The 11,760-nt window shown below is 38.4% G+C and overlaps 1 protein-coding gene and 1 long non-coding RNA gene across 2 annotated transcripts; one reads left to right on the forward strand and one right to left on the reverse strand.

Annotated features, from left to right (window-relative positions):
* Positions 1 to 1,097: 1,097 nt before the first annotated feature.
* On the reverse strand, positions 1,098 to 5,517 carry Pbdc1 (polysaccharide biosynthesis domain containing 1). Its single transcript, XM_075957962.1, has 6 exons — positions 5,387 to 5,517; positions 5,208 to 5,273; positions 3,748 to 3,807; positions 3,077 to 3,217; positions 2,023 to 2,134; positions 1,098 to 1,885 (listed from the first exon to the last, which is right to left on the reverse strand). Exons 1-6 carry the CDS (start codon positions 5,414 to 5,416, stop codon positions 1,704 to 1,706), a joined length of 591 nt encoding a protein of 196 aa, XP_075814077.1. The 5' UTR covers positions 5,417 to 5,517; the 3' UTR covers positions 1,098 to 1,703.
* A 313-nt stretch (positions 5,518 to 5,830) lies between these two features.
* LOC142841204 (uncharacterized) lies at positions 5,831 to 8,919 on the forward strand. The gene is made up of 3 exons (XR_012909031.1): positions 5,831 to 5,922; positions 7,168 to 7,420; positions 8,794 to 8,919. It is a non-coding gene; the product is annotated as an uncharacterized LOC142841204 (long non-coding RNA).
* Positions 8,920 to 11,760: the final 2,841 nt, after the last annotated feature.

Here is an 11,760-nt window from a genome sequence, read left to right on the forward strand (position 1 = left end):
AACTAGAGAAAATTTACAGTATTGATTTTTCTTAATAGTCCGGCTAGTGAGAAATACATAAACTTCTCCTATTCTTTAAAAACTATACATTTGTATAAAAGGGAAATTTTAATAAATGTTCAAAATATTCTTAAGAATTTAAGAGAACTTAGAAAGAAACCTGTTTGTTTTGTATACAAGTGTTACTGCTAGCTACATGATTTTCTTTTCATTTCCTTGTATAGCACAATATATCAATTAGATTTAACTTTTACTTTTCTTTTGTGTTTACTAAGGGATAAAGGTCTTTTTTCCTCTCTATAGCGCAACAAACCCTTCCTTCTTTTCTCTTTTTCCTCTCTCTTTTTTTTTTTAAAGACAGGGTCTCACCATGTAGCCCTGGCTGTTCTGGAACTTACTCTGTAGACCAGGCTGACCTTGAATTTGGAACTACCTTTGCCTCTTGAGTGCTGGGATTAAAGGTGTGGCAATAAATCCTTCTTCATACAAGAATGCTGTGGTTCGACTTGACAGAGTAGCATCTGTATGTATCACAAGTATCCCGTTTTCCTTTTATTTTCAGCAATCAAGCTCAGGTTGTCTGGGGGCACCAGGAACCTTCTTCATATACTTGTGCAGGTAACTGAAGCCTTCACTCTAAACAGCTTCATCTGAGAAGGAAACACCTCCCTCCCATAATCAAATCAACAAATGTTTGTTATGAGTCAAATACAAATACATGTTCTTGCCCATAGTTATAAACTAGAAGCTACTTCATCAGACTTACATTAGATTATAAATACTATGCTAGCATTTACTATTATTGGCTAAATTTCACATAACAACTAAGTTATCAGAGGATAAACAAGGCAGGATTCTGAGTAGGAAACTAGCTTTGACTTACATAGGAAGTACTAGGCCAGAATGGTCTATAAGGCAAAACTCTGTCTCAGAAAAACAAACAAAAGGACTGACAGAAAAAAATCTAAAAGGAGGTGAAGGCTCTTGCTCTTCTCTAACAAACTGGGCTGCACTCTCTAACCTGACAGTTACGGCTGCTCTTTCCAATACAGCAAAGGAAATCAGAGAGCTACAGTCACCACAAAGACAAACACCAATTCTTTTTTAAACAATTTATTTTTTGAGACAGAGTCTCACTCTATGACTTAGGCTGGCTTAAAAATCATGCAATTCTCTTTCCTTGGTTTCCCAAGTGTTGGAATTACAGGTATGAGCCACTAGGCCTGGCTAAGAGTCAATTTTTACATATGAACTTCTAATACCGATTCCAAGTAGGAGCTAACACATTAAGCGAATTCCATTACTGAGAACAGTGAGAAAACTTAAAAAATAGACAGTTTTATATGAGATATGGTGATGAGATTATACAACTGATTCTTTGAAGTAGCAAACAAATGTAAATATTTTCCAAAATCAGTCATAAATAATACAAACCAAAAGGAATATATTTACAAAATGTCTTACTTCAACAAGTTACAGTCAAGAAATAGGGTATGAATCAACAATTAACTAAGAGACTCTGCTAATTGTGTTTAGGCTATTATGCCCAGAGCAGCTTCTCTTATTTGCTAGAAAAATGTCCTTCTGAGTCCTCCATGTGCACAAGGGGTCTGTGCAAGGAGCACCTGATACTTGTGGGTTCAGCTGAGTCACATGTTTCTTGGCTTTCTTTTCCTCCTCCCTGGTTAGTTTTTTGTTTTGTTTTAATTTTCTGTGTTGACTCCTTCCTCTTTTTCTCCTCCACTACCAGCTCCTTTCTCATCTTCCTCTTCTTCATTGTTAGTTCCTTTCTCTCCTTCTTTGTCCTGAACACTGCCGGAAACTGCTTTGTTATAGCCTTCCCGGTTCCGAGCAATTTCAATTGCAAAAAATTGAATCCTGGGTGCTGAAAGGTAAATAGAATTAATTGTCCTGGTCTTAGGTAATTATGTATACTGGCTAGAAACCCACAGACAAATATTAACTCACATGAAAGCCATTCAAACATATAAGTGAAACAATTGGGGGGGGGGAGAAACTCACCAAAGATGGTGTTCTCTTCAGTATAGCCCTGAGAACAATCGAGTCGCAACAAAGTACCATAGTTGTAGTCTTCCACGATACCTTCAAATTTTAAGCAGAATGGCCTCCATTTCTATAAGGCAAAAAAAAAAAAAAAATGACACCTTAGCTGATGAAAACAAGAGTCTAATGTACTCAAGCCAGGAAAGAAGTTTGATTCCCCAGTGAGAATAAAAGCCCGGCAGAAAGAGACTAGTACTGAGGTGATGTTCAGCTTTATGGTGAAATTGTACATTCTGGTGCAACATTGTATTTTCAGGCTGGTGTCCCCCTACACAACATTTTGATCAGGAAAAACAAACAACAAAACCAACCACCTCAATCTTTTTACTACAAAATTAAAATGTGATTTCTAAAATGGATCTCTGTTTTGCTTTGAGCTGTTTATTAACTAGCTCAAGTCAAACTGGTTATTCATCCTCACCAAAGTACCAATGAGACAAAGAGGACAGGGATATACTTTTAGGTTATACATGTCCACTGAGTTAGGGGCAAGTTCTCAAAGATCAGTGACAACCTGCTAAGTTTAAATTCTTCATTAGTCAAGAGCCCATTTTAAGGAAAATGCTTTTCCTATTATAATATCATATTCTGTATCAGTAAGAGATGATCACATAAGCAAGAAACAAAACTTGTATGCTTTCCAGGACCTAAGATTAATGGAACAAAAATCCAGAGAATCACAGTATCTCCCTATCTTCCCTGTACCCCATTAACTATTCCATCATCTAATAATCTTGCCAGCTAAATGTCCTGCTAAAATAAACTCATCCTTCCTCCTCACTGAAAGGAATAGGTAAATGGGGTATTTGAAGTGCCCAAGGAAAGAAAAAAAATAGTTCCCATAAACACAAAAAGTGCATAAGACAGAAAATAATTCATTCCATAATTGACTTCATTATTATAAAATTCAGGCTCCTTATTTTAAGTCCCTTGAACAAATTTTGCGCTTACATAAAAACATACAATCAATATCACCGGCCAGATGTTAGATAACACTTAAGAAGATACTTGCCTCTTTAGCTGATTCTGATTTGAGTTCTTCTGGGTCCAATACATCTACTCTGAGCTTCTCAAAATTTTCACGGAACTCAGAGTAGATTTGGTCATCTACTTTGGTGAGTTTCAGGAACTGTGGGTCAACTGATGAAATCAGCTGCCAGACAGTAAAACAAACACAAAGATGCTAGTCACTAAATACACTTCAAGCCCTCCAGTGCCACACCATCAGCAAACCGTATGTTTCTCAGGACAGAAGATTACCTTAGGCAATATTAACAGCCCAGGTCTTGCATGAAGTCATTAAAATGGTTTTAAGAGCCATAATAACAATCTCTCTCCTCTTTTTCTTCCTTTTACCAATTTGGCAACTGAATGAACCCTTTAGTCTTAGTATTGCCTGGCCCTCATTCTGTGGATTGTTCATTCATTCAACAAACATTTAAGTGCTTGCTATGTATGGTCCAGTCATCTTTCCTCCAGGTAGCAAACAACATGGGTAGATAAACATAAGTTTTCATTATCAAATTCACTTCTACTCTTATTCCCCGGAGGTAAGATTTCTGTGTCAGTTAAAACAATCTTCAAAACTTAACAGCATAAGTTGCTGAGAACTATGATTAGCATAGCATCCATCATACACTAAAATTACACAGTGACTTCTGCTTAATGATGAAGACGACTCACTTTGTAATAGACTTCGGCATGTTGCATTGCTCGAATGGCCCAAGCCATCTCAATATCAGGCTGCAAAAGAGGGAGAACATCAGCTCAGAAATCTCTCAGTTCTAGCTGGGCAGTTCAGCGCACGCCTTTAATCCCAGCACTTGGGAGGGAGAGGCAGATCTCTGTGAGTATGAGGCTAGCCTGGTCTACAAGAGCTAGTTCCAGGACAGGCTCCAAAGCCACAGAGAAACCCTGTCTCGAAAAACTAAAAACCAAAACCAAAAACTCTCTCAGTTCTATAAAGGATAATAAGTTAAAGACACTTTGCTAAATCTCAAGAGGTCTACAGAAAATGATGTTGCTGTCAAGGGATAGAAGCTGAACTAAAAGATTTGGCAATATAAACCTTTTGCTCTTAGGATGACCAATACAGAATAACAAAAGCAATGACTACTGGACATTTTTTTTTCCCAGCAGCCAGAGAAAGTGTGGAAAATCAGGACTGACTTAAATAATTCTTAAAGTTACATTAATATACCCACCTATGTGTCTCAGAGTTTAGAGGACAAAAATACACATGAAACTATGTTTCACTTTAATGACTGCAGCATATTTTACTCATCATTTGTGTTTATCAGGTAGCCATTTTCCACTCTGTAAAACCCCAGAACAAATGATGCAGCCAGATTATAAATAAGTCCGACCAAGTACCCACTAGCTGTTGCATTGGACTCTCCTTTTCCAACCCACCTGTTGTCTCCTTCATGAGGTCAGGAAAACCCATCTGCATACGCACCTCTCTAACTTAGGCAAAACAATTTTCCCACTTCCAAATCCGTATCTTTTGTCCACTTACGCTTGAGGGTCCAGTTCAAGTTACATTTCCCTGATGAAATCTCCTGCCTCCACCCTTGCCTGAGCCACCCATCTAGTACACATTACATTCTGATTTGGGTGGTATTACTATTCCGGCCGTTGTTTTCTTCTTGTCTCTCAGCACACAGCATGTATAAGGGTCCAAAGGAAGCACACCACAAGTCAGTGCAATTTTGCTACACAATGGGATCATTTAAGGCCCTTTAAAAACTACCAAGTTGTGAGTTCGAGGCCAGCCTGGTCTACAAGAGCTAGTTCCAGGACAGGCTCTAAAACTACAGCAAAACCTTGTATAGAAAAACCAAATAATAATAATGTAAATAAAATGAAATAAAAATTTAAAAAAATTTAAAAACCCACAAAAAAACTACCAAGTATTTACTCCTCTTCCCCCAGACATTCTGATTGGACCTGGTGTGGGTTATTATAATCTAGACATGTGGGGCGTTTAGACATCCCCTAGGTGTTTCTAAATCAGAGAAAAGTTAGGGTTGACGTGGGGAGATCTGAAGAAGACATCAGGAAAGGGACTTATTTCAGTGCGGCGGCTTTCAGACATTCTAAGATAGCTGGGAGGGCGGGAAGAGTGGGTGAGTCATACTCACGTCATTGCCGTACGACTCGGCTGGGAGGGAAAGAGCGTGGGCCACGGACACCACTTCCCCACAAACCTGAGAAAGAAAAGGAAACGCAGGAATAGGTGAGCGAACCCAGGCTCCCTAGTTCGCTCACCATTCAATCTCTACTTGGGTATTATTTACCGAGCCCGAGAACAGCATCTTACCGGCTCTTCGCTTTCGCTTGCAGCATCCATGTTACAGCCGGGTAACCGCAGCTTCACCTTTCCGGAAGTGGTTTGCTATGCGCGGCGCTTTAACAGTTGATTGAGAATAGTAGGGCGGAAACGGAGACAGTTTTTCCGTCTGCGTCTGCGTGCGTCCTCCGTTACCAAAGGAAGCCTCATCCGGGCCACGCAGGCGCCAAAGTGGCGTGTTGTTGCTTAGCAACGGTATTCCGCTATCCGAGGTGATAGAGGAATTCGATAAGTCAATGGGGGGAATATATGTTGTATGAAAGACATTAGTTAAATAAATTGTGATGCTGTTTTTAAGTCTTGTGTGTGCTATGTTCTCAGCAGAAAGTCCAATTCATACCGCATTCCAGCGTGCGCGCACGCGCAAGCGCGCACGCAAGTCGGGGGGACAGTAAGCCACTTACAAACCCAATATGGTATTAGAGGCTGGACTGTGGAATTTGGGATGAAGGAAAAGACTTTGTTACCTACTTTGGAAGAACGAACTAGAGCAAGGTAACCACGAGGTGAGCATTATCCTATACTGCAGGAGCATACCTGAGCTGAGTAATGATTGGCGCTTAGCCAAGCAGGTCAGAAAGACTTGAAGCAGAGGGAATGGCATGGGCAAAGGTATTACTGAAAAAGCATAAGACCTTGCAAAGAATCTAGCTGGAGAAGAGTGCAGACCGGATCTTTGTGTGGCTAATTTTAAAGAGATGAGATTTTTTTTTTAAATCGGGTTTTTGATTGTTTGTTTTTGTCTTCGGTTTTGCTTGTTTTTGAGACTTTGCCTCTCTCACTTCCATAGTGGCTGAACCAGTCCTATCAACAGTGAACAAAGAGTTCCCATTCCCACATCCTCACCAGCATTTATTATCAGTTGTTTTCTTGATCTTAGCTATTCTAATTGTAGTAATATGGAATCTCAAAGTTGTTTTAATTGGCATTTCTGTAATTGCTAAAGATGATGAACATGTTTAAAGATAATTCTTAGCCATTTTTCATCTCTTCTTTTGAGACTTCTCAATTGAGAGCTACAGCTGCCCCCGACCAGCCCTTTTTTTTAACTGGGTCATTGGATTTCTTGATTCTTTTTTTCCCCTTCATATATTCTGTATACTCTATCAAATGACTAACTGCCAAAGATTCCTCCCACTTTGTGGGTTTCCTATCCTATTCATTAGTTTATTGTTCTTTGAGCCATATATATATATATATATATATATATATATATATATATATATATACTTTGAGAAGTATTTTAGCTTTATGAGGTCTTATTTGTTAATTGTCTTAATTCCTAACTGCATGAAGACCTGGTCAGAAAGTCTCTTCCTACACCTTTGTCTTGTAGGGTACCACCTATGTTTTCTTCTAGCAGTTACAGCACTTAATATTTCACATTGAGTTCTTTGATCCATTTCATGTTGATTTGAGTTCAGGATAATGCATGTGGGTCTAACTTCCATCTTCTACACGTAGACATCCAGTTCTCAAACCACCACTTGTTGAAGAAGCTGTTTCTTCTCCAGTGTGTATTTTTGGCATCTCTGTCAAATGTCAGATGGCTGTAAAATTACATGCACTCATGTTTGGGACTTCTGTTTTCTTCTACTGATTTACTAGTCTGCTTTTGTTCCATTCCTATGCTACTATTATTATTGCCATTACTGTGCTGTTTTTATTATTATTACTGTAGTACTGAAATCTTAACACATTATATTCACTCCCTGGTATATGTCTAAAGGACTCAATGGCCTGTTTTACAGATATTTGCTCAGCTTCATCATAATAACTAGGAAATAGAGACAACCTAAATGTCCTTCAACTGATGAAAGATAATGAAAATGTGGTACATATACACAATGGAATTCTATGTCAGCTGTAAAGAAAAAATGAAATCAATTTGCAAGTAAATGAATGAAACTAGAAAATATTATACGGAGTGGGAGTAATCCAGACCCAGAAAGACAAATGCTGCATAGTCTCTGATTCGTGGGTCCTACTTCTGCATCTTAAGATGTGAGTGTATAACTTGAAGTTCCCACAGAAACCAGGGGTAGAAGGAGCTATAGAAAGCAGGAGAGGAGGATGAATTGGGAAATTGGAAAAATAAGGGTACTTTATCTGGCGGGAAGGAGGGCAGTCCAGAAGGAGAGGGAGGAAAGAGGCATAAAGGACATTACAGATGGGAAAAAAAGCCATACATAAACATCAAGTGTATGTATGTAGATGTAATTTAAATGAAAATGTAAATGAAGTTACATCATGTATGGCAATAATGCTCCCCCAAAGCTATAGACTACCTAACAAAAACTCCAGTGTCAGGCATGGGATGCCTTCCTTCAAGTTGTTGATTGGGGGAGTTCAAGAGACTCCCAAAACAATAAAATGATGTGGAAAGTTAACTTAAAGACAAAATTAAAAGCAGACCAGCTTGAAAGTGGTCAGTGTTGGAAAGAAAACACTGGCAGTTGAGATAAAGTTTGAGAATGAATAACACCTTCTGTACCAATTTGATATGGAGAATAAAAGAGAATCAGGATTCTAGTATGAACCCCAGGCTTTAGACCAAAATGTGGAGGGGTATATTACTTATAGAAGACACAGGAGGAAGGATGAGTGTCATTTGATGAACTGAATTGAAATAGCTTATTGGACTCATATAGAGTCCGCAAGGCAGAGAGAGTCCTGAGCAGAGATAAAAATCTGATAGCTAGCAGGCATTGTTTAATTGTGCTTTCACAAGGAAAATGTTAAGATTGTAAAAGGCACAAAATAGAGACAGGACAAGGACATAAGTAGGAAAACAAAGACTAAAGAGAAGAAGACTTGTCATTGAGACATGAGCAAAGTATAAGGCAAAGTCTCACAGAAGTCAAGGGATCAGAAAACTTCCAGAAATAAGTGGTGAACAAAGGCCAATACCCGGAGTATACCGAGACTAGAACTGTGGAGAGGTAATTGAAATCAGATAGGAGTGGGCTAAAGTGGGCAGGAGAGACAGAGACAACAGTACCAATAGAAAGTTCTGAAAAGCTGCAAATAGGAAGAGCTTTCAGGTCTAGGAACTCTGAGTTGTGGTAAAGGACAAATAACTTAAAATTGTATTGTTTTTACCATTTATAAGGAAATAATTCAAGTGGTACATATAGCCGTGTTTTTCTATAGCAGATCTCCAGCAATTACTTATGTTGCAAAACTAAAAATTCCATGCTTACTAAACAATACATTCCTACTTCCCCTTCTTCCAAGTTCGTGAAATCACTGTTTAGTTTCTCTGAATTTGACTGTTTAGGTGTTCCATATAGGTGAGCTCATGCAGTTTTTCTGTTTTGTGACTGGCTTTTTTTCACGTGACCTAAAGACTAACAGGATTTCTTTTGATTTTAAAGCTGAGTGATATTCCACTGTATGTAAGTAGCATGTCTTCTTTATCCATGGAGAAGCACTTGAGTTACCTTCACCTTCTGACTACTGTGAACATGAGTATGTAAATACCACCTTGAAATCCTGTCTTCAGGTATATTCCTGAACAGTATGTTTACTCATGTGCTTAGTGGATCATATTTTTAAGTTTTTTGTTTATTTGCAGAATCTCTGGAACTTTAAAAATTATTGTTTTCAGTTTGGAGAGCCTATACTATTTTCTTAGAAATTGGTTTTACGCAAAAGACTATTGGTGGGGGCAGTAGGTGAATCTCCACACAGACAGCAGTAGAGGTGTTGCCTCCGGGTGGCACTTGTTCTCTTGTACAAAGTACCAGGGTACAGCTGAGAGGAAGATGTACTAAGTCTGACCTTAAGAAACTGCGTTTTTGCCGGGCGGTGGTGGTGCATGCCTTTAATCCCAGCATTTGGGAGGCAGAGGCAGGTGGATCTTTGTGAGTTTGAGGCCAGCCTGGTCTATATGAGCTAGTTCCAGGACAGGCTCCAAAGCTACAGAGAAACCCTGTCCTAAAAAAAAAAAAGAAAAGAAAAGAAAGATGGGCTGGAGAGATGGCTCAGAGGTTAAGAGCACTTGACTGCTATTCCAGAGGTCCTGAGTTCAATTTCCAACAATCACATCCATCTTTAATGAGATCTGGTGCCCTCTTCTGGCCTGCAGCACACATGCAGACAGAATACTGTATATGTAATAAAAAAATATATATATCTTAAAAAAGAAAGAAAAACCTCCCTGCTTTTGTAAGTGTTGACTAGCCATTCACAGGAGTAGAAGAACCAATTTAAGAAGCAGATGGTTTGCAAGGAACAGGTAAACTGAGAGTACATGAGTTCATGTGCTACCCAGAGATCTGGATGTAGGATGGATTGTCCTTGTGTGATGTAGGTGGGTCTTCTATCTATCTGTTGCTTTCATTGGTTAATTAATAAAGAAACTGCTTGGCCTGATAAATCAGAACATAAGTAGGTGGAGAAGACAGAACAGAATGCTGGGAAGAAGGGCAGAGACGCAGACGCCATAGCTCTCCTCTCCGAGATGTATGCAGGTTAAAATCTTCCTGGTAAGCCACCACCTCGTGGTACTATACACATTAATAGAAATGGGTTATCAAGATGTGAGAGTTAGCCAGTAAGAGGATAGAGCTAATGGGCCAAGAAGTGTTTAAAAGAGTACAATTTGTTTGTTGTTATTTCGGGTGTAAACCTAGCCATGCGAGAGCCGGGTGGGATCGCATGGGAAGCGGCCCGCCGCTCCTCACAACACATGTGGATATTGAATGTTGGCCAATGTAGAAGTCAAAAGACAAGAGTAATGTGGCAGAGTAGACTGAGCTGATTGCCAAATGGCTACATTACAAGTAAACTCAAGGGACTCAACAGGCCTTTTATTTCAGGAAGCAACTTAGGTAATTTGCTTTGTTTAATGTTTTAAGTAGATATGTTGCTTTAAATTTTTAAATTAAAAATGTTATGTGAATAGTACATTAGACTTATTTTTAATATTTTAAAATAACATAACTGTTTACTGTTGAACTATTTGCAGACAGATATTTGCATTGACTAGTACATAGATCTTAACAATATTGAGTAAGGCTACTTCTTCCAACTTAAAACTGCAAGAGACAAGACTATTACCTAAAATTTTCTTCTCACTGGTATGCAAGGAAACTAGCCCAGATGGAGTTATTATAATAATTATCTTCACTTATGCCTATTTTTTTCTGACTCCAAGTAGCTATTCAAATATTGGAGAGAAGAAAGGATTAGAAGTAAATGGAGTTCACATGGGGTCAATGGACTTCAAGGAAGATGTTCTGAATTAACACTCAGTGCCTGACGAACAGCACTGTACTGATGTCCACTGACAACTGGAAAGGAGGGTCTCAATGGTAAGATTGGAGAAAATGCTATAGATAAAAATTCTAATCCTAAGAACAATAGGAAAGTATACAGGCAACAAGAGAACAGTAACATTCTTTCCTGCACACCTGACATGCTTTCTGAAACCAAAAATATCTTACATAAACTTAAAGAAACAAAATACCAAGAAACAGAAAACTCAGAGAAGTCCAAATATCTAGAAAGATTCATCCTGTGATGAGGAAAACAGAAAGGGAAAACACGATGTTATGGGAAATAGGCCAGAATACTACATTTTCTCACATCTGAAGAATCTAGATTTAAATCTTTCTGTATGTGGTCATAGATCAGAAAAGAGGACATAGACATGAAAAAGAGACCTTGGGGAGAAAGAATGATGCAACATCTGTGACAGGAAAGCAGAAAGGGGCAATGTGGGAGAGGAAGGGGATCAGCAAAATGGGGCAAACGGATGAGGAAGACTGAAGCATATATGAAAAGGCCATCATGCTACCCACTACTTTGCACACTAACTTTAAAAGCTGATTTAGGAAACCTATATATTTATACTCTAAACAAGTGGTTCTCAACCTGTGAGTTTCACCACCCACAGGGGTTGATGTCAGATATCATGTATATCAGATATTTACATTGTGATTCATAATAGTAGCGAAATTATAACTATGAAGTAGCAATGAAATAATTTTATGATTGGGGTCACCACAACATGAGGATCTGTCTTAAAAGGTTACAGCATTAGGAAGGTTGAGAAACACTGCTCTAAACCATCTCTTGAAATATATATATGTTTTTATATTTTATATATATATATATATATATATATATGGCTAAAAAGAGTTAATAAATGCAATAGTTTACTTCGTTTTCTTGTGAAAGCACAATCTTTCAACAATTTTCATTGTAACTTGAAAAAAATTTTCTCTTAATAATGTTTCTTCAAACTCCATAGGAAACTTACTGTAGAAAGAAACCCAGTGTGCCACCTAAAGGAGATACCGTGAGGTCTTTCTCATAGACAGACACATGAAGTATAT

The sequence above is a fragment of the Microtus pennsylvanicus genome, chromosome X (genome assembly GCF_037038515.1).
Source record: "Microtus pennsylvanicus isolate mMicPen1 chromosome X, mMicPen1.hap1, whole genome shotgun sequence".
Classification (NCBI taxonomy): Eukaryota; Metazoa; Chordata; class Mammalia; order Rodentia; family Cricetidae; genus Microtus; species Microtus pennsylvanicus.